Source organism: Aotus nancymaae, unplaced genomic scaffold, assembly GCF_030222135.1.
Source record: "Aotus nancymaae isolate 86718 unplaced genomic scaffold, 86718_ANA_hifiasm-v0.15.2.pri h1tg000040l, whole genome shotgun sequence".
NCBI classification, from domain to species: domain Eukaryota; kingdom Metazoa; phylum Chordata; class Mammalia; order Primates; family Aotidae; genus Aotus; species Aotus nancymaae.
Genome location: NW_026988454.1, coordinates 81,115,160 through 81,138,629, shown reverse-complemented (window position 1 = coordinate 81,138,629; position 23,470 = coordinate 81,115,160). Strand labels below are relative to the sequence as shown.

The 23,470-nt window shown below is 37.0% G+C and overlaps 1 protein-coding gene across 25 annotated transcripts in view; it reads right to left on the bottom strand.

The window, feature by feature from the left end:
* The window catches only part of SNX14 (sorting nexin 14), a 160,776-nt gene that overhangs the window by 114,109 nt on the left and 23,197 nt on the right, over positions 1-23,470 (bottom strand). For 20 of the 25 annotated variants that reach the window (XR_010336683.1, XR_010336679.1, XR_010336684.1 and 17 more), the window contains 5 exons: positions 21,532-21,608; positions 21,371-21,449; positions 17,503-17,546; positions 15,300-15,387; positions 6,935-7,019 (listed from right to left, as the gene is read on the bottom strand). Coding sequence is in view for 4 of the 25 variants with exons in the window: in XM_012468806.2 (XP_012324229.1) it covers positions 6,935-7,019; positions 15,300-15,387; positions 17,503-17,546; positions 21,371-21,449; positions 21,532-21,608 (373 nt within the window). In the remaining 21 variants the exon portion in view is untranslated. Of the gene's footprint in view, positions 1-6,934; positions 7,020-11,356; positions 12,107-15,299; positions 15,388-17,502; positions 17,547-21,370; positions 21,450-21,531; positions 21,609-23,470 lie in introns of those variants that run through there. The other 5 variants (XR_010336685.1, XR_010336687.1, XM_021665560.2 and 2 more) reach the window with 2 other exon arrangements.

Genomic DNA, 23,470 nt, shown 5'->3' with positions numbered 1-23,470 from the left:
TTTTTGAGACAAGGTCTCGCTCCATCACCCAGGCTGGAGTGCTATGGTGCAATCTCAGCTCACTGCAGCCTCGACCTCCTTGGCTCAAGTGATCCTCCCACCTGAATCTCCAGAGTAGCTGGGCCCACAGGTACTCCTGTGCCCAACTAATTTTTGTATTTTTTTGTAGACATGGGGTTTTGTCATGTTGCCAGGCTGGTCTCAAACTTCTGAACTGAAGCAATCTGCTCACCTTAGCCTCTCAAAGTACTGGGATTATAGGCCTCAAAATTCCTTTTTTTTTTTTTTTTTTTTTTGAGACGGAGTTTTGCTCTTGTCCCCCAGGCTGGAGTGCAATGGCATGATCTCAGTTCACTACAACCTCCACCTTCCAGGTCCAAACAATTCTCCTGCCTCAGCCTCCCAAGTAGCTGGGATTACAGGCATCTGCCACTACCTCCAGCTAATTTTTATATTTTTTGTAGAGATGGGATTTCACCACATTGGCCAGGCTAGTCTGGAACTCTTGACCTCAGGTGATCCACCTGCCTTGGCCTCCTAAAGTGCTGAGATTCTAGGCATGAGGCACTGAGCCCAGCCTCAAATTCTTTAATTGCATCTGCTTCACATCTAAGTAACCTTTTAAAGCACTTACAGTATCAAAATATGCCCTCGGCCATCAGACAAAATAGACTCCCCCTAGCTAACTGAGAAACTCAAATTTAAAATACAACCAGGCTGTAGCTGGTAAGGAAACACTTACATCTCTGTGTTCTCGGAAAGATGCTGTGAAACTTTTTCCATAGGACCTCCCTTTCGACAATCAAGCAAAACCAGTTCCTGCTGTTGGGTGCCAAGATAAACTGTGGCCAGAAACCCCCGCCCCTAGAAGCTATTTCAAAGAAATATCTGGCAGATTTCTGGTTTTGGGCCTGGAAACCAAACAATCAGAAGCTCACATGAACCAACCAATCTAAGCTCACCTGTCCCAGCCAATCAGGATTCAGCTGTATCAACCAATCAGAATTCAGTTGCATTGACCAATCAGATTTCAATCCTTCATCTGTATAAACAGGCCCGATTGGGAACCTGGGGAGGAACTTTTGCTATAAAACCAGTAACTCTGTCTTTGTTCTCTGAAATGCACCTTTGTTTTACACTGAAGGCTATGTTTCCCTGGTTTGCAAACTGTCCCTGAAACCAAGTGTCTTTACTCTCAAATTCCTTTTCAGAGAACTTGTGGTCACAATAGAACTTGTGTTCACTGGTTAAGTTGTGGATCTTCAGCCCAGAGCATAGGACATCGGAAATATAAAACTGTTTAAAGTATAAGCCCATGAAAGGATAGATTTCTTAATAAACATTAACTGATAAATAAAAGTTATGTTAACAAAGTTTTTTTTTAGGCCTGGCGTTAACTAATATTTTCAAATGTAAAATTAATAGTATTGTCTCCTTTTTACAGACCTGAAAAGACTAAGTGGAAAGTCAAGTGAAGCTTTTCCCTTTCTGCACTCTGTACAGAGTTTTCACATCATGGAGTCTGTGTTGGGAATCTTAATCCCAATTCAATGGCATTTATTTTAGAACTATTTCCTTCTATTTTTATTGAAATAGAATGCAAGCATATTCATATACACAAAAAGGCATTATATGCATTCCAACAGTGTGAATACTGAGATGGAGCAGTAACTCTTCTTAGGAGCCTGCCAGGACACCCAGCAGGAAAATAAAGGAAAACTTTTGAGTCCCTTCAAGGGAAATTGCAGGCACCTAGCTAGCCCTACAACCAGCAATTAGGAGAGTAAGTGAATAACCTGTTAAACAAGAAAATAGTAACATAAACAGTAGCCACCCAAGTAAGCCAGAGTCACAAGATGTTTGGTTCCCTACGGAAACTAAAGATAAAATTGTAACGTATGTCCTTGAACTACGTTTCAGAAACGTGGACCCCCACTAAACAGAAAATGCCAACCACTGTCACGTAGACCTAAGACAAGGGGGAACTGAGGACTGAACTCTAACCACTGTTGTTTGTTCTAAATTTCTTCCTGAGGGGCCTGAAGAGAGTCACACCCACAGGCCAAACCTTAACATTCCCTTCTGCTAACCCCAGGTTTTTAGACAAAGCCTTGCTTTCTTAACTAACTGCAAACCAAAGACTCTCTGAATCCACCTATCACTTGTAAGCCCTCAAGATATCCTGGCTTTCTGAGTCAAACCAATGTATAACCTTCATGTACTGACTTATGATTTCACATGTAACTTTTGCTTTCTTGAAATTTACCCCAAGTCTAAAAACCTTGCTTGTATGCCACTGGGGAGTTCAGGTCATAAGCATTAACTGCCTTTTCTCCTTGTTAGCAACAAATGCTTCACTTTCTCATACTGCAGATCCCAGTGTCAGTGCTTGGTTTTCTTCTGCACACTAGGGAAGCAGAACCAAGTTCAGTTTGGCAACACTACTAAGAAGGTAAATCAAGGCTATCTGCACTTGTGATACTAAAGTGGGATTGGCAAAGGACATAGTTTTATAAGAAGTGCATTTTAAATTATTTGCCAAGTTTTTTTTTCATCCCTCGAGAATTTGGGGCATAGATCTTTTAGAAATTTATATCATGGGCATAAAAGTCAGAAATCTGTGCACACTATCTTAGAACAGTAAGCTGTGCTAAGTCCCAGCTCTGCTTCATTACTGGTAAGATTTTGAACAAATGAAATAATCCCTTTGAGTCTTAGAATCTGTATTAGTAAAAAGTTATTAACACTGAAAAGTCATCATGTAATATAAAAAAGTAATTATAATATTTGGTGTGATTCAGCATTCACACATCATATATAAATTAAATCACCAGATTGGAATCTACTCAGCACCTGTCAGACATAAGGGATTTTTATAATCCTAAGCGATAAGAAATTAAAGAAATCAGGCAAAATATTTAAAAGTGGGGGAAAACATCTTAATCTTAACAGAGAATATAAGCAAAACAGAGATGCTAGAATACAGAGCATGGATTAATCTCCACTGAATCACCAGTATACTTAATGCCTAATCAATTGGCAGTTTTCAGACCATAAAAGAAAAGGTCCCCAAAATCTATGATAAAGAGATATCTTCAGGTTGAAAGTCTGGAGTAAGGTCCTTCTACATAATAATTATTCAATTTAAATGTTATATATGCAGTTATTTATATATATATGTATATAAACATTGAAAGTACACATATTCGCATATTTCATATATATATATGTGTATATATTCACACACATATATATATTCAGTATTTCTAAGAGCCATGGAAGTACTTACATAGACAGAAAACTTCTATATAATGCCTATTCTCAAGAAGAAGATTAAGCAGAGGATGCCAAGACAGTAAAGACAACTATGGATGAAGAAATGAAATTTTACTTCCTGAATTATGCTCACATGTAGAACCAAACAACTTAGAAAACAAATTTATACATTAAAAGAAATGAAAAATCGAAAATTTAAAAACCTTTTTTTACAAGGCTACCTAATTTACTGTCATAATATTTAGAACACTGGGATCTTGGGATAAAATCAAAGCCCTCCACTTCTATGGACTTCATTAATTATAATGATTACAACGTAATTAATGAATCCAATGTAGCATTTTTGGGTGACTTCATAATTGAGGATTATTTTTTACATGAATAGTAGCAAATTAGGAATGCTTCTTGCAATAATTCAATAATAAATTTAAGTCAAATTAGTTTACCTATGTATCACTCTCCTTTTTTTTCTTTTTTTTTTTCTTTTTTGAGACAGGGTCTTGCTCTGTTGCCCAGGCTGGAGGGTAGTGGGGTGATCATAGCTCACTGCATCTCAAACTCCTAGGCTCAAGAAATACTCCTGCTTCAGCCTCCCAAGTAGCTAGGACTTACAGGCACACGCCACCACACTCGGCTAATTTTTTTATTTTTTTGTAGAGACAGGGTCTCACTATGTTGCCCAGGCTTGTCTCAAACTCCTGGGCTCAGGCAATCCCCCAGCTTCAGCTTTCCAAAGTGCTGGGATTAACAATGTGTTATATATATAACATCACTCTCATAGAGACAAAATAATTTGGGGATTTTACTAAACTCATCAATTCTACTAAAAATTAAAAGATTATTCCATTTACTCATAGCCTGAGAGGCTTCTCGTCTTTGTCTTTAGAACAAAATTAAAACTGTATTAAGCATTTATAGCAGCATTATTTATCATTGCCAAAGACTGGACCAAGATGCCCTTCAATTGGTGAATGGATAAACAAAATGTGGTATATCTGTACAATGGAATGTAATTGAGTAATAAAAAGAAATAGGTTATCAAGCCATGAAAAAATAGAGGAAGTTAAATGTATATTTCTAAGTGAATGAAATCCATCTGAAACATACTGTGTGATGCCAACTATATAACATTCTGGAAATGTCAAAACTGTGGAGACAGATCAGTGGTTGCCGGGGTTATCAGAGGAAAAAGGATGAAGAGATAAAGCACAGGGGATTTTTAGGCAGTGAAACTATTCAGTATGCTACTGTAATGGTGAATACATGATTATACATTTATCAAAATCCATAGAATGTACAAGGTCAGAGTAAAACCTAATGTAAACTACAGACTTTAGTTAATAACAAGGTATCAATATTGGCACATTGACTATAACAAATGTATCAAGTAATGCAAGATGTTTTAATATTAGGAAAAGGTGAAAGTGTATGAGAACTCACTGTACTTTCTGCTCAATATTTCTGTAAATTGTTCTAAAACATAAAATCTACTGATTTAAAAAAAAAAATACTTTTCCTATACGTTCTTCTGACAGTAAAGTAGCCTTCACAACACAATTAAGTTATGTGAACTTGGCCAGGCATGGTGGCTCACGCCTGTAATCTCAGAACTTTGGACAGCCAAGGCAGGCAGATTGCTTGTGCCCAAGAGTTTGAGACGAGCCTGAGCAACACAGTAAGACATCATTTCTAAAAGAAAAACAAACAAACAAAAAAAAACCTTTTTTAATCTAAAAAGAAGAAAAGTTACATGTACTCAAATTCTTTTACATTCTTTTTTTTTTTGAGATGGAGTCTCGCTCTATCACCCAGGTTGGAGTGCAGTGGTGCTATCTCTGATCACTGCAACGTCTGCCTCCTGGGTTAAAGCCATTATTCTGCCTCAGCCTCCTGAGTAGCTGGAATTAAAGGCACATGCCGCCACACCTCACTAATTTTTGTATTTTTAGTAGAGATGGGGTTTTACCATGATGGCCAGGCTGGTCTCAACCTCCTGACCTCAACTGATCCACCCGCCTCAGCCTCCCTTTAAATATGTTGAAAGTAAAATTATTTTTACTTGTTATAGGATGAACACAGAATAATTTTTAAATATATAATTTAAAATAATACTCATATCTGAGGAACTATTCATATCAAAGGGCATATAGGGGCTGGGCACGGTGGCTCACACCTGTAATCCCAGCACTTTGGGAGGCTGAGGTGGGTGGATCACCTGAGGTTGAGAGTTCAAGACCAGCCTGACCAACATGGAGAAACCCTGTCTCTACTGAAATACAAAATTAGCCTGGCGCAGTGGCGTATGTCTGTAATCCCAGCTACCTGGGAGGCTGAGGTAGGAGAATCGTTTGAACCCAGGAGGCGGAGGTTGCGCCATAGCACTCCAGCCTGGGCAACGAGAGAGATTCCGTCTCAAAAACAACAACAACAAAACAGCATTTGTTTAGCACCTTGTATATTCATGCACTGTGCCAGAACTGAGCATATGACTGCTTGGGTTCACAGTGCAGCTCTTCTTGATTTAATTGCTTTAATTTTCCAGGGAAAAGAAAAAAAAGTGGGGAGGCAAATAATCTGATAATTACATTTAACTTCAAATCTACCTATAGCATAATTTCCCAAAATGTTTTCTGATTAAAATAATTGACACTATGTGGGAGGGATAAATGGTTCCATGCTCAAATGAATTTGGAACGTGCTAGGTTGAAGTTAAAGCTATTTCACTGCTGCAAAACTACCAAGAGTTTTTGGTGTGCTCCTACCTATGGGAATTTTTACAAGGGGAATACAATAGTAATTAACAAAAGATATGACCATAAAACCTCTTCTGGTCATATGGTCATGTATGTAGAGTGGTATTCTGCGGAACATACTTCAGAAACCATTGACAAAAAAGAATACCAAATGCAAATACAAGGAAAATCTCAGTTTCATAAAGAACTTAATGCATAGAAGTAGTTTTGTTAAAAAGAAACATTTTAGAGCTTGATCTTAGAGCATGAAAAGTTTCAAATGAGGATTCCACTCACTCAATCAGAAAAGATCCTGCAGGATATGATAAAAAGAAAAGGAAGAAAGGAAGGGAAAACATTTAATGAACATTTGCTATGTGCAAATCATGACCATAAAAAGGAAAGCACAAACATAAGAACCAGCAAATAGGTCATCCTGGCTAAAGCATAATACATAGCGAAAGAGAAGACTAGATCTAATATCTGACTAGATAGAAAAGGAGTTAAATACACAATTTAGATGTTATGATAGTTACTAAATTTTTTTTTAGTAGAAAGACAACATGAGACTTGTCATATCACGAAAGTAAACTAGAGCAATATATAGGATGGGCTAGAATAGGTCAAAACCATTGAAATTAAGGAGAAAGGGAGAAGAGAAATGAAAGATACCAAAGAGAAACAGATTATCATTTAAAAAACAATGAGAGTGTCAGCAGTAAAGTTAACTTTATTTTAATTTTCAAAGGTTCTCGAGTTTTCACTCATTATTAGCAAACTACTGAAAGAGATTTCAGTTTAAAAGAATACTCTACAGCAACTGTGAATACATAAGTTAATGAATTGGTACTCATAATTAGCTATTTCAGGTAAAAAATGGTGTATAAAAACAAAATCACTCAAAATGTAGTAGAAAACTGTATTACCTTTCTGTCTGGCTTTAACTATCACTTCTATATGCTTCATTGCTGCTTTTAATAGTTTCTTGGTTATAATGGATGGAATATCCACCTAGAAAAATTCAACATTAAAACTTTTTAAATAACTATCACCAAGTTACAATGGCAGGTACACTACAATTATGATATTGCAATATATCTTAAAAACTATGTATTATTCAGAATCTTTCAAAAATAACACTTTATATTACATCATACTAAAACTGTAACATTACTTTTTTTAAAAGAACAGTACATTAATCTTAATATGCATACCCTAAATACTAAATCTTTTCCACAAAATAATTATCTTTATTTCTAGCTTGTTTCTTTATGTGTTCTTTGTATTAAATGCACTCAAGGAAAACTCCAGTAATTTACTAACCCTTTGATGCTGAAATTTGTGATTAGTAAGAAATTACTTGAAAATAAACTTCTTCATTAAGCTTACAAGATAAATCCTGCTTTGTTTTTTTGGGTTTCTGTTGTTTTTTTGGGTTTCTGTTGTTTTTTTGGGACAGGGTCTCACTCCGGCTACCAAGGCTGGGGGTGGCACCATCTCGACTCACTGCCGCTCAGTCTCCCAGGCTCAATTAAATTGAGAAAAGAAGGATTCTCTCACCTCAGCCTCCCAAGTAGCTGGGAACACAGGAGAATGCCAGCACACCCAGATAATTTTTTGCACTTTTTAGTAGAGACACGGATTCGCCATGTTGCCCAGGCTGGTCTCTGACACCTGGACTCAAGTACTCCACCTCAGTCTCCCAACAGCCTCCCAAAGTGCTGGGATTAAAGGCATGAGCCACTGTGCCCAGCATGAATCCTGGTTTTAAGATATATGGAGTCGGGCGCAGTGGCTCATGCCTGTAATCCCAGCACTTTGGGAGGCTGAGGCGGGCGGATCACAAGGTCAAGAGATCGAGACCATCCTGGCTAACATGGTGAAACCTCATCTCTAATTTTATAAAAATATAATTTTAATAAAATTTTAATAATTTTATAAAAATATAAAAATTAGCTGGGCTTGGTGGCATGCACCTGTAATCCCAGCTACTCGGGAGGCTGAGGCAGGAGAATTGCTTGAACCCGGGAGGCGGAGGTTGCAGTGAGCTGAGATCGCACCACTGCACTCCAGTCTGGCACCTGGCGATGGAGCAAGATTCTGTCTCAAAAAAAAAAAAAAAAAAAAAAAAAGATATATGGAAACACTCTATTTTAGAATAAAATTAAGTTTTATTATTCCCCTCCAAGATTTTTCAACCTAAAGGCTAGAAGCTGCAGTGATCATGGGAGATTAGTGAGGGAGGGCTGAGGGCTTATATGCACACACAGAAAACAGGAAAAAAGTTACTAAAAATAAATTATAAATAAATCACCAGAAAGCATATTTACTGGACTTCAACAGGCTTATCTTCCACTATAAAATTTAATACATTATATATTTCCTTTATCAAAGGCATGAGAAAATTCCATCACAATAGTGTCAATTTTTGAATTCTTTTCAAATTCCACATTAAGGAATGGAACAAAATCCCAGGGTGATAAATCTAGTTAAGTATGATGGATTATAAACCCCCAAATTTAATGACTTGCTGATAAAACCCAGATCAAACACATTCAGTAAGAGGGGATATTCTTGCTAGTATTACACCTCACTGAAAGTAACATCATTCTTCATTTGCCCTTGGCCACTTGGTACTTGCTTATAAATTACTCTCATATTTATCAAATAAATAAGATGTTTTAGTTTTCAAACATTTTGTAAAGTCTTGTCTTCTGAGAATACTCAACAAGATTTTTATTTGTTAAGTTCCACTTTAGGGAATTCAGGTCAGAATTAAAATGGTAAAATAATGGGTTTGTCACTAAACTTTGGTTTTTTTTTTTTTTTTTTTTTTTTGAGACGGAGTTTTGCTCGTTACTCAGGCTGGAGTGCAATGGCGCGATCTCGGCTCACCGCAACCTCCGCCTCCTGGGTTCAGGCAATTCTCCTGCCTCAGCCTCCTGAGTAGCTGGGATTACAGGCACGCGCCACCATGCCCAGCTAATTTTTTGTGTTAATAGAGACGGGGTTTCACCATGTTGACCAGGATGGTCTCGATCTCTTGACCTAGTGATCCACCCGCCTCGGTCTCCCAAAGCACTGGGATTACAGACTTGAGCCACCGCGCCCGGCCTAAACTTTGATTTTTTAAAAATTCTAGACTCTAAATGATTCTTTGTTTTCATCATCCCCAAACTTCCAATTTACATTACACAGTCAACAAAATCACAAACAGAACACTGTAGAAGGTATAAGATGACCCAGACCTAATCTTTTGCCCATTAACAACTGCTAACACTTTGACAAAGTTAATATATAACTTTCTATAAAAACAGATGTAAAATGAATATAATAATGACCCATTTACCTTCCAGGATAGTGATGCAGATAAAATAGGAAGAATTTATAGTGTAATTCAGAAAATTGCAGAAAATATTTTGCAAATAATTTACCTGATAAAGGATGCATATCAATAAAAAGAACTTTTACAACTCAGTAATAATAATTAAAAAAAAAAAAACCCAGTTAACATGCAGGTAAAGAATCTGAATGAACATTTCTTCAAAGAAGACAGACAGATGGCAAATAAGCATAAAAGTTGTTCAACATTACTGGCATCAGGGAAACGCAAATCAAAGCCACAGTGGAATACCATGTCACATCTACTAGGATGGTTAGAATAAAAGAGTGAGATAATAACTAGTTCTGGCAAGTATGTAGAGAAATAGAGATTCTCATATACTGTTAATGGGAATGTAAATGGTGAAGGCACTTTGGAAAATAGTCTGGCAGTTCCTCAAAGTGTTAGACATAGAGTTACCATTTGATCAAGCAATTGTACTCCTATGTATATACCCAAGATGAGTGAAAATATATATCCAACAAAAAAATCCTGTATACAAATGCTAATAGGTATGTAATATACAAAAGGTAGAAACAATACAAATGTCCAACAACTGATGAATGGATAAACAAAATGTACATTCATACAATGGAATATTAGCCATAAAAAGAATGAAATATTGTTACACGCTACAACATAACATGGATAAACCTTGAGAACATTATGCTGAGTAAAACAAATCAGTCACAAAAGGCCACATATTGTATGACTCCATGTGTATAAAATTTCCAGAATAGATATACAAATCCATAGATATACAAAGTAGATTTGTGGTTGGCTATGGATGAAGTGATAGAATGGTTGGTGTTTATGGCTAGAGGGTACAGGTCTCTTTCTGGGTGATGAAAATGTTCTAAAATTGACTATGGGGATGGTTGTACAACTGTGAATATGCTAAAAACCATCAAATCATACACTTTAAATGGGTGAATTACATGATATATAAATTATATCTCAATAAAACCGTTCTTAAAATACACATACATACATACAAAACACTCCAAGTATGAGGTGCTATTAATTTGAATCCACTAAGCTATCCCAAAGCCTAACATATGTCTGGCACAGTGGCTCACACCTGCAATCCCAGTACTTTGGGAGACCAAAGTGGGTGAATCACTTGAAGTCAGGAGTTCGAAACCAGCCTGGCCAACATGGTGAAACTCTACCTCTACTAAAAATACAAAAATTAGCTGGGCGCAGTGGCAGGCACCCGTAGTCCTAGCTACTCCGGAAGCTGAGGCAGGAGAATCTCTTGAACGCGGGAGACGGAGATTGCAGTGAGCTGAGATGGCACCACTGCACTCCAGCCTGGGTGACAAAGTGAGACTCCATCTTAAAAAACAAACAAACAAACAAACAAATAAAAAGAGGCTGGGCATGGTGGCCCATGCCTGTAATCCCAGCACTATGGGAGGCTAAGACAGGTGAATCATCTAAAGTCAGGAGTTCCAGACCAGCCTGGCAAATATGGTGAAACTCAGTCTCTACTAAAAATACAAAAAATCTTAGTCGGGCGGTACTGGCATGCACCAGTAATCCCAGCTACTTGTAAGGCTGAGGCAGGAGAATTGCTTGAACCCGGGAAGCAGAGAAGAAAGAAAGAGAGAAAGAAAAAAAAAAGAATGAAGGAGAGGAAGAAAAAGGAAGAGAAAAAGGGAGAGAGAACGGAGTATTGCTTTATTGCCCAGGCTAGAATGCATTCTAAAAATGGGAATTGAAAACCTCTTTTATGCCAATAATTGTGCTTAACAATGGAGACAGGGAGGAATAAGGGAAGAAAATAACAAACAAGGAGCCAACCAATATTTCATTTAAACCTATGAAATACTATGTAATTACTGATGAGTGATTTACTTCCAATTATATAGTCACTTTTAGAATAGGTGTGATATGATACTGATAAGAATGTATGTTTTATGTATTTGAAGTGGAGAGTTCTATAAATGTTTATTAAGTTTACCTGTTCCGGCTTTGAGTTCAAGTCCTGGATATCCTTATTAATTTTCTGTCTCGTTGATCTGTCGAGTATTGACAGTGTGATGTTACAGTCTCCCACTATTATTGTGTGGGAGTCTAAGTCTCTTTATAAGTCATTAAGAACTTGTCTTATGTATCTGGGTGCTCCTGTATTGGGTGTGTATATATTTAGGATCGTTAGCTCTTCTTGTTGCATTGATCCTTTTACCATTATGTAATATCCTTCTTTGCCTCTTTTGATCTTTGTTGCTTTAAAGTCTATTTTATCAGAGGCGAGAACTGCAACTCCTGCTTTTTATTTATTTATTTATTTATTTATTTTTGCTTTCCGTTTGGTTGGTAAATCTTCCTCCGTCCCTTTGTTTTGAGTCTTTGTGTATCGTTGCATATGAGATGGGTCTGGATGCAGCATACCAATGGGTTTTGGCTTTTTCCTGACTCTATCTTTTGATTGGGGGATGTAGTCGATTTAAATTTAAGATTAATAATAATATATGTGAGTTTAATACTGCCATTTGATGCTACCTGGCTGTTTGGCCCATTAGTTGATGTAAATTCTTCATTACGTTAATGTTCTTTACTTCTTGATAGATTTTTGGAAAGGCTGATACTGGTTGTTTCTTTATATGTTTAGTGCTTCTTTCAGAAGCTCTTGTAAAGCAGGCCTGGTGGTGGTGAAATCTCTAAGTATTTGCTTGTTTGCGAAAGGTTTTATTTTTCCTTTGCTTGTGAAGCTTAATTTGGCTGGATATGAAATTCTGGGTTGAAATGTCTTTTCTTTAAGGATGTTGAATATTGGCCCCTACTCTTTTCTGGCTTGTAGGGTTTCTGCTAAGAGATCTGCTGTAAGTCTGATAGGCTTCCCTTTGTGGGTAACCTGACCTTGCTCTCTGGCTGCCCTTAGTATTTTCTCCTTCATTTCAACCCTAATGAATCTGACAATTATGTGCCTTGGGGTTGGTCTTCTTGAGGAATATCTTTGTGGTGTTCTCTGTATTACCTGGAGTTGAATATTGTCCTGCCTTACTAGGTTGGGAAAGTTTTCCTGAATGATATCCTGAAGAGTATTTTCCAACTTGGATTCATTCTCTTCATCACATTCAGGTACACCTATCAAACATAGATTAGCTCTTTTCACATAGTCACATATTTCTTGGAGACTTTGCTCATTCCTTTTTATCCTTGTATCTCTAATCTTGCCTTCTCGTTTTATTTCATTAAGTTGGTCTTCGACCTCTGATATCCTTTCTTCTGCTTGATCAATTTGACTGTTAAAACTTGTGCTTACTTCACGAAGTTCTCATATTGTGTTTTTCAGCTCCATTAATTCACTTATATTCCATTAATTCACTTATATTCCATTAATTCAGCTCCATTAATTCACTTATATTCCTCTCTAAATTGTCTATTCTTGTTAGCATTTCGTCAAACCTTTTTTCAAAGTTCTTAGTTTCTTTGCATTGGGTTAGAACAAGTTCTTTTAATTCACAGAAGTTTCTTATCATCCACCTTCTGAAGCCTACTTCTGTTAATGAAACGCACTCGTTCTCCATCAGGCCTTGTTCCATTGCTGCTGAGGAACTGTGATCCCCTGTAGAGGGAGAGGCATTCTGATTTTGAGTATTCTCTACCTTTTTAGGCTGGTTTCTTCCCTTCGTTATAAATTTATCCATCTGTCGTCTTTGTAATTACTGACTTTCTAATAAGGTCAGTGAGTGGACGTCCAACTTGTTGATTCCCAGTGCCAAAATCTGAGCAATCCACTGCACCGGCCAAAACAGCGGTGTTAAGGTTGATGGTGCTCTTCTGCCCGGGAATCTCGGGTCTGGCTCCTGGGTATCTCCGCCGCGCCGAGACGCCTGCAAAACTGCCGCGCCAGACACAAGAGTCGCGCTGGCGACCCGTGGGGCTCCTCTGCTGGGAATCTCCTGGTCTGTGAGCAACAAAAATTCGTCTGAAAATGTGGTGTCCTCTCGTTCTCTGTGCTTTCACTGGGAGCTACAATCCCGAGCTGCTAGTGATCAGCCATCTTGGATCTCTCAAGATGTTTTTAAGTCTTAAGAAAGATTACCAAACTGCCTTTAAATGTGAGAATTATGCCAATTTGAATTTGAACTTGCTTTCCATACTTCACCAATGCTAGATATTAACACTCTTTTTTACCTTTCCCAGTCTGATAAGTAAAAGAACAATATCTCATTAAAAAATTACATTTATTTGCTGTGAGACAACCTACTTTCAAGTATTCATTGTCCATTTTGTATCTTTTTTTGTGAACTACTATTTATGTTTTTTGCACATCTTTTCTATACTAGTTGACTATACTGTTCATTTCTCAAATAGGTATACAAATATATACAGGCAAAGATCCAAATATGCACAAAATATAGCTTGAGAAAAATATTTGTTTTGTTTTGTTTTTTTGAGACAGATTCTCGCCTTGTTGCCCAGGCTGTAGTGCAATGGCGCAATCTTGGCTCACTGCAACCTCCACCTCCAAGGTTCAAGTGATTCTCCTGCCTCAGCCTCCCGAGTAGCTGGGATTACAGAAGCCCGCCACCATGCCCAGCTAATTTTTTGTATTTTTAGTATAGAGACAGGCTTTCGCCATGTTGGCCAGGCTGGTCTCAAACTCCTGACCTGAGTGATCCGCCCACCTCAGCCTCCCAAAGTGCTGGGATTATAGGCATGAGCCACCTTGCCCAGCCAAGAAAAATATTTAAAGTAGATCATAATCATTGCCATTTACTTAATAAATTCATCTAACTGGGGCCAGGCATGGTGGCTCATGCCTGTAATCCCAGCACTTTGGGAGGCAAAGGAGGGTGGATCACCTGAGGTCAAGAGTTCAGGACCAGACTGGGCAACATGGTGAAACCTTGTCTTTACTAAAAATATAAAAAAAAAATTAGCTGGGCACGGTGGCAGATGCCTGTAGTCCCATCTACTCAGGGAGGCTGAGGCAGGAGAACCACTTCAACCCAGGAGGCAGAGGTTGCAATGAACCAAGATCGTGCCATTGCACTGTAGCCTGGGTGACAGAGGGAGACTCCATATCAAAAACAAAAAACATCTAACTGGAACATGACTTTTTTTCTATAGCTGTCTTTTCACTTCTAATTTCTACAAACCAAGATAAGCATTAAAATGAAAGAAAGCAAAACTGGGCCGGGTGCAGTGGCTCATGCCTGTAATCCCAACACTTTGGGAGGCTGAGGCAGGTGGATCACGAGGTCAAGAGATCAAGACCATCTTGGTCAACATGGTGAAACCCCATCTCAACTAAAAATACAAAAATTAGCTGGTGTGGTGGTGCGCGTCTGTAATCCCAGCTACTCGAGAGGCTGAGGCAGGAGAATCCCTTGCACCAGGGAGGCAGAGGTTGCAGTGAGATGAGATCATGCCACTGCACTCCAGCCTGGGGACAGAGCAAGACTCCGTCAGAAAAGAAAAGAAAGGAAAAGGAAAAGAAAAGAAAAGAGAAAAGAAAGCAAGCAAGCAAAACTGATTAATGGATCAAAAATTATTCACTAATTTTTTACCCTGAAAAAAATGAAGACAAAACAAACATGCATGGTACAGGAGAAAGTAAAAATAAGATTTAAAATAATCTCCTACAAGATACACTTAGAAAGAGTAAGATCCAATATTTGATAAAACAGGGCGACTATAGTCAATAATTTAATTGTACATTTAAAAAAAACTAAAAGATTATAATTGGATTGTTTGTAACACAAAGATAAATGCTTGAGGGATGAACACTCCATTTTCCATGATGTGATCATTACTTACTACATGCCTGTATCAAAGTATCTCATGTACCCCATAAATATATATACTCACCATGTACCCACGAAAAATTGTTTTAAATCTCTTTCATTAATGATAAAGCCCCAAATCCCCAAATTTCTCATTAAAATATTTACCTTGTGAATCCTTCTTATTAAGACAGATGCAAAAAACCGCAATGTTATTCTCAGTTCATCAACAAAGGATTCATCATCTGTCACATCCCTTCAATAAGGAGAAAAACAAATATTCAGAAGTTCAGAGAAATACAGTTTCACCTTCAAGAAAACAAGCAAAAAATTTCCTTTTTTCTGTTTACTTAACCTACTTTCCTTTTTCATTTACAAACAATAGACCTCATTGTAGAATAAAAGAAATGTACAAAAAAGAAAACAAACATCTACCATAATTCTAGCATCAAGACATAATCACCATTAACTAAATTGTAACATTTATTTCCTTGCAGACATATATGAGTACATAGTTTTATTTTTACAATACTGAGATCATGTTCTAAGCAACATGAAAGAAAGTTTAAAGAAGTAAAACAATGAACAATTTAGGAGAAGAAATAGAATTAAATTAACACAAAATTTTTAAATAGTTTAAAATACTTATATGTTAATTCTAAAAGTTAAAATAAAGGTGTGCTCTATTTGAAAAAGAAATTAAATGAAACTCAAACATTTTGTAAAACAGAAATTCTGACAACCTTCATCTGAGGAGTTACTTTCATTTTCCTGTTTTGAGGTCCCTAGAATAAGAACACTTCCCTAATCAAAGGCAAGAAAAGAAAGAATGATAATATCTTAAACTTGAAAATGGTGTTAATTGTTAACTTTCTTGGCAGAATAGGAAAGATAATTGCATCAACCATGCCTCCCACTATTAACCCTAAAGAAGGGGATATTACAGCATCAATAGCTACCACTGAGAAGAAAATATATACTTTCACACTTAGAAATACAACCAAATTTTGTCTAAAGTGTCATAACGCAGAGATGGGAGAAGGTAAGGGAGTCTTCACAAAAGGATTCATTTTATAAAAAGCCTCACCATCAACTTTAATTAAATGGCAAATGCCAGACATTTAAGACAGAATTAAATGTAAAAAATTAATTTATATAGCTTTTCAAGAAAATATGGCATAGAAACTGGATATTGCATTTGTCGTAACACATTCCAGAAGAATTCAACTAGTAGCATTTTTTTTTAATTAGAAAATTCAGCCAGGCGTGGTGGCTCATGCCTATAATTCCAACATTTTGGAAAGCCAAGGCAGGTGGATCACTTAAGGTCAGGAGTTTGACCAGCCTGGGCAACATGGCAAAATTCCATCTCTACTAAAAATACAAAAATTAGCCAGGCATGGTGGTGCACGCCTGTAATCCCAGCTTCTTGGGAGGATGAGGTGGGAGGATCACTTGACCTGAGAGGTGAAGGTTGCAGTGAGCTGAGATCATGCCACTGCACTCCAGCCCAGGCAACAAAGCAAGACTCCAACTCAAAAAAAAAAAAATTCAAAATATACCTAATCAATATAAAATTGGGGTAGATGTCATTAAACATCACATGTATAAGCCATAGAGATGCAAGTGTTCAAATATATATAAATATATATTAAACACATGATGCTTATTTAAGGAAATATGTATTTATTAAATAATATAAGTTGGATCTCTCTGATTCTAAAAATAAATTTCTTTCAAATCTAAAGTATTTTCTGTATCTTCAAAAGTACAAGGCCCTTGTACATACGTGGCATACACCAAAAACAAAGGTACTCTGGGGCAAAAAAACACATTAATTCTCCAGGAAAACTACTGAAGTTATCTTTCAATTTAATGAAATATGTGAATACAGATTCCCTTCCAAAAGGTATAATAATTTCAAATGTGAAAACTGAATACAAAATTATTAAATCACTACATCTAGGAGGGATAAGGAATTCTACAAGTTACTTTTGTCTCAAAACGCAGCCTAAGTTTTCTTCTTCCTTATTATCACTAAATTATTAATTAACTGATATCTATATCAGTGGTTCTTAATTAGGGCCAATTATGCCTTCCAGGTCATATCTGGCTACCTCTGAAGACATTTTTATTGGTCACAACTGGTGGCAGAGAGGTCTGTTACTACCTAATGGGAGAAGCCAGGGGTGCTGCTAAATTATCACATAATGCACAGTACAGCCCCCACAACAAATAATTATTTTGCCTAAAATGTAAATACTGACAAAGTTAAGAAATCCTGGTCTACACCACAGAAACACATCATTAGCATGCTCAACTTAATAGTATTCACTGTATCAAAGAAAAAGATCTTATAAAAAGGACATACCTGTACCATGGATAAACAAAGTTTTCCAACACTAATTCAAGAACCTGCATAAAAATTATTTTTTAAAGAAACATGATATTAATTAGTTTTTGGAAAATAAATGGTACTATTTGGTAATATATAACATTACCAAGAACCAATTTTATTATCACAAATAATGACAGTAGGCCAGGAGTAGTGGTTCACACCTGTAATCCCAGTACTTTGGGAAGTCAAGGCAAGTGTTCGCTTGAGCTCATGAGTTTGAGACCAGTCTAGGTAACATGATGAAACCTTTTATCTACAAAAAATACAAGAATAAGCCGGGTGTAGTGGCATGCACCTGTAGTCCCAGCTATTTTGAGAGGCTGAGGCAGGAGGATCACTTGAGCCTGAGAGGCAGAGGTTGCAGTGAGTCAAGATGTTGCCACTGCACTCCAGCATGGGCGACAAGTGAGCCCTGTCACAAAAAAAACAAAATACAAATAATGACAGTAATATAAGGCTTTCACATGACAAAATGTATATTTCAACCTTATATGATTTTGAGGATCAAAGAGAACATATGAGAAAACATTTGGAAAACTATAAAAATTCCACAAATAGGAAAAGTTATTATTAGAATAACATGCAATTATTTCTAAATATTCTCATAATCAAACAAAAAGTTAAATAAATTGTTCCTGAGTCTGAAGCTTAACTGAACCAAAAGTGTGCTATGGAAAGAAGAAAAAGAGCAAGTTAGCCCTTTGCATTCCTAACTTTGTAAGTCAGTATTTTCAGAATACAATGAAGAAACAAGCAGCAAGATTTACGTAAGGGGTCAAAATTAGTTGTTAGTAGGTACCTCTGAAGGAAGTATAGTGGCTAGAGGGGAACATGAAGGGGTATTCTGGGATGCTGATAATGTTTTGTTTCCTGATCTGAATGCCAGTTACACAGATATGCTCACCTTGTGAAAATTTTACCTGTACACTCAAAATCAGTATGTAAGCTATAGGAGTGGAAAAAGTAACAAAATGAAATAAAACAAAACAAACCCTGGGTGTTAAATCTTCCATTCCTTGGATTTGGGTGTAGCAGGATGTCATAATTTTTACAAGGAGTTGCAACATTGGGCAGTAACTTAAAAAAGTAGTAGGGAGGCCACAAAACGGCATATCTAATCTAATCCTTCCAAAATCAGATCACATACTTCTCTGGCAGCAGTAACAAAGGCTGTGAATTCTCTACTTTAAATATTAAGGGAACAATAATTTAGATTTTTTAGTACAAAAACTAAGCATTGTTTATATGAGTTGGGAAATGAAGATACATATAAACAGGGATAACAGTGAATAGGATAGAGAGAAGAGATTAGAAAGAGTTACCATTAAACATTTGTTCTTTCTTTATTCCCCACATCCAATCAATCACCAAGTCCTACTGATTTTATATCCTAAGTAGTGCTCTTCTACAGCACCATTGCTTGGGTCCTCATTTTCTTACCCCTCATACTGCAGCAATGGCCTCTCACCTCCCTGCTTCCAAGCTCACTCCCCTCCATCCTAAATAGAGCTGCCAAAGTAACCTAAAATGTGTATCTGACCACATCATCCTCTTTCACGAAATCCTCAATGTATCAAACCTGATTATATGAAAATAAGAAAGGTGAAACTGCACTGATTTTGAAGGGCAGCTGCATTACTTCCTTTTCACTTCCAGTGCACCCTATGAGTCTCATCTGAAAACTCAAGAAAATCACTGACTTGCAGGATCAATTAATCTAAACTCCATCAGCATAGCCTGTAAAGTCACTTGACAGTGTGATTTCTAAAGGGCCATATAAAATACCGATTAAGAACTTAACTAGATCTGAATTTTTTATTGAGTTCTGCAATCAACCAAGTATGAAACTTGAGAACATTATTAAAACTCTAAATTTCATTTACCTTTGGTAAAATTATCAATAATAGTACCAACTTCATAGGTTACATGTAGATTACATAAAATAATGCATGACCTTAGCACAGTGCCTAATATATAGTAAGTAGATCACTAAATATTAGCTACTAGAATATTGTTTCCTCATTGCCCACATCTTCCCTCACATTTTACTCTCCAGTTTGCTGAACCCTCCATCTTATTTCAAGCCTCTCTTTCCTTTTGAAAGCTCTACCTAAATCCTGAAATACTCTTTCCCACCCTATTAGTCTGGTAAATCTCTAGTTATCCGATCTGATTGTCCCTCTCAATAGTTATGTACTTCTCCTCTATATCAATTCTATATACCTTAATTTTTTTTGCTATTATTGCCTGCGTTAAATTATATTGTGAATACCTGTTTATATGCCTGCCTTCACTTCTAAAGTAGAAAGGGACCATATCTTATTTCACTTTTAATCACTACAGCCTAGCCCAGTTCCTACCTGTAAAATCTCAAAGTATGTTTTTAAATGTGAGAGCTAATATTTATTGAACACCAATGTGTGTCGGATACTGGACCGAGAGTTTTATAAAAGTCCTTTCATTTTTATGAATGAATATCTGATGTGTTAAAGACACAAATAATAGCTGTTAGAAGTTTTCTTCAACAGACCTCAACTTGGCACTCTCCAACAGAAATGTAAGTCACACATTAATTTAAAATTTTCTAGTAGCTACATGTTTTACAAAGTAAAAAGAAATAGGTGAAATTAATTTTATATTTCATTTAACCCAACATATCCAAAATGTTATCATTTCAACATGTAATCAATATAAAAGATGAGATACTTTATATTTCGTTTTTCTAAGTCTTTTCTTACTAAATCTTCAAAATCCACTATATATTTCACATACAGAGCACATGTCAACTTGGACTAGCACACTTGCAGTGTTTATTAATAGCCACATGTGGCTAGCAACTACCATATTAGACAGAGTCTTAAATCAGGGTATCTTGAAGATGAAAAAGGCCTTAGAGAAGCAAAGAAAAAAATGCCAAGTTTTAATGGGCTTTTATGCAGGATACAAAATAGGATAAAGAACAACTAAGTGGGAATCAGATGCCTACTGCTCTTCTTCAACTAATTAGCATCTAGTTTAATTCAATAGACTTAGCTACCAAAAATATTCATGACCCAATACTTGGTGCTAGGAACAAATGAGACCTCATTCCTTGCCTTCACGGACTTGAGTGTTTTGTCAAAACCACTGAGAAGACAAGTATCTAAAACACAGCTGGGCGTGGTGGCACATGCCTATAATCCCAGCTACTAGGGAGGCTGAGGCAGAAGAATCGCTTGAACCTGGGAGGCAAAGGTTGCAGTGAGCCAAGATCATGCCATTGCCCTCCAGCCTGGGCAACAAAAGCGAAACTCTCTCTCAAAAAATAAAATAAAAAAATAAAACATGTTACCAAAAAGATACATATAAAATTTAACTATAATAAAGATACGAGAACATGCTTTCCAGTCCAGTATTACGCAGAAGTAGTGAAAAATACCCCATTCCCTACTCTATACTTCAGTTAGTGTCAAAACTGGGGTCATAATTCAGTAAGATATGTATCTATTTGCTCCTTGAAGTCCAGGGTTCCTTTTGGAATTACAAAATGATATTTCTACTGCCTTTATCATAAAGATTACTGTCTTCATCTTTATGACTGTTTCAGGTAAAGCAGTGCTTCCATGACTGTTTCAGGTAAAGCAGTACTTTCCTTAGCTAAAATGTATAAATTAAACATGAGCTTCAAAAACATTTCTAGCTTACTATTCAAGTGGCTTAGTTTGCAATAATCAACTACCTAACCTAGAACTGATTTAGGTGATGTGTGTTAAGATGTTCCATAATTAAATTATTTGGTAAAAAATTCTGGAAAATTTTTCCACAGGCATTTAACGATTTCTGTTAATATTAAATCAGTTACCTCTGAGAGAGATGCATCCACTTTGGAAGAAATTTTCAGGTCTAGCCATGGCTGGTAGTTTTCAAGTAGCAAAGAAGGCCTAAAGAAAAATTATACAACTAAATCACTTGAAATCCAAATGTAATTAGAAGGATCAACAAATAATAAAATATTTAACTTACCTATGTCGTTTACATTTCACTTTACCACAAACAGCACAGCTATGACCTTGAGGAAATAATTCCTGAAGTCCTAACTGCTAAAAAAGGAAAATGAGAGGTGGTGGGGAGAACTGTCTTTACATATTTCCAAGCTTAAAGTTAAAATCAATTGTTATGTTTACTTAAAAAAAATTCAATCTATATTTGGAAATGATAACTTGGCCAGGCACAGTGGCTCACACCTATAATCCTAGCAATCTGGGAGACCGAGGTGGGTGGATGACTTGAGACCAGGAGTTTGAGACCAGCCTGGGAAACATGGTAAAATCCTATCTCTACAAAAAAATACAAAAATTAGATGGGTATGGTGGCACATGCCTAGTCTCAGCTACCCAAGAGGCTGAGGTGGCAGTACCTGAGCTCGGGAGTTTGAGGCTGCAGTAAGCAGTGATCCTGCCACTGCACTCTAGCCTGTGCAAATCTAGCCTGTTTCAAAAACAGGAAGAAAGAGAAAAGAAGTGACACTCTACCTCAGGGGTATAATAAGAAAAAAACTATTTTTTATTTCTCTAAAATCTTGAATTTAATGAAAAAGTTATGAGGTAACTACTATAGTTTCTGATAAAAATATGGGGCACCACTTTCAGCTGTGTTCCCTCTAAGTAGAAATACCTACAAACCTGAGACAAGATACTACATCAACTTAAGGAATTATTAAGATGGGAGGCCAAGGCAAGTGGGATATCTTTAAGTCTTAATAATTCCTTAAGTTGATGAATGCTAACATTTTGGGAGGCCAAGGCAAGTGGGATATCTTTAAGTCTTAATAATTCCTTAAATTGATGAATGCTAACACTTTGGGAGGCCAAGGCAAGTGGGATATCTTTAAGTCTTAATAATTCCTTCAGTTGATGTAGTGTCTTGTCTCAGGTTTGCTGGTATTTTGTAGGATTATGTAATCCTAACACTTTGGGAGGCCAAGGCAAGTGGATCACCTGAGGTCAGGAGTTCGAGACCAGTCAAATTGGCGAAACGACATCTCTATTAAAATTCAAAAATTAGCTGGGCTTGGTGGTGTTTGCCTGTAATCCCAGTTACATGGAAGACTGAGGCAGCAGAAATCACTTGAACTTGGGAGGCGGAGGATGCAGTTAGCCAGGATGGCACCATTGCAATGAGCCAAGATGGTGCCGCTGCACTCCAGCCTGGGCAAAAGAGCAGGATTCTATCTCACAAAAAAAGATACACCACTAAACCTTGATCTATAGACCAGAACCTTGCTTTACAGAGATAGATTCAACACATTACCACCCTTCATTACATTTCAGAAATAAATTACTTTGGTTATGTAAACTGCCTAATTATATCTGTTTCTATGGAACACATAAACATTTAAAAAATTTAGTATGATTAGATCATTTAACCTCAAATTTCCTGAGTCTGTGCCTCAGAATCACCCGGAAAGCTTCTAACAAGTACTGATTACATGGCTCTAACCCAGAGCTAGTCAATCAAAACATGGTTATACAGCCCAGCAATCTGTATTTTTTAATTCCCCAGGAGATTTACTGTACAACCAGCTTTGGGAACCTCTGATTTAATTTATTGTCCTCATGGTTAATAGAGGACACCCTAAAATTGTGGATCCCCACTTTCTGAAAATTTTGTACCACATTTTCTTTTTATAGCTCCTCCTAGGAGAATTGTATGCCTTAAAAGCATACACATATACACATTATATTTTGAAAATTTTCTAATACACTTCCATTATTAAGTAATATTAGGGCCAGGCGCAGTGGCTCACGCCTGTAATCCCAGCACTTTGGGAGGCCGAGGCAGGCGGTTCACGAGGTCAAGAGATCGAGACCATCCTCACCATGATGAAACCCCGTCTCTACTAAAAATACAAAAAAAATTAGCTGGGTGTGGTGGCACGCGCCTGTAGTCCCAGCTACTCGGG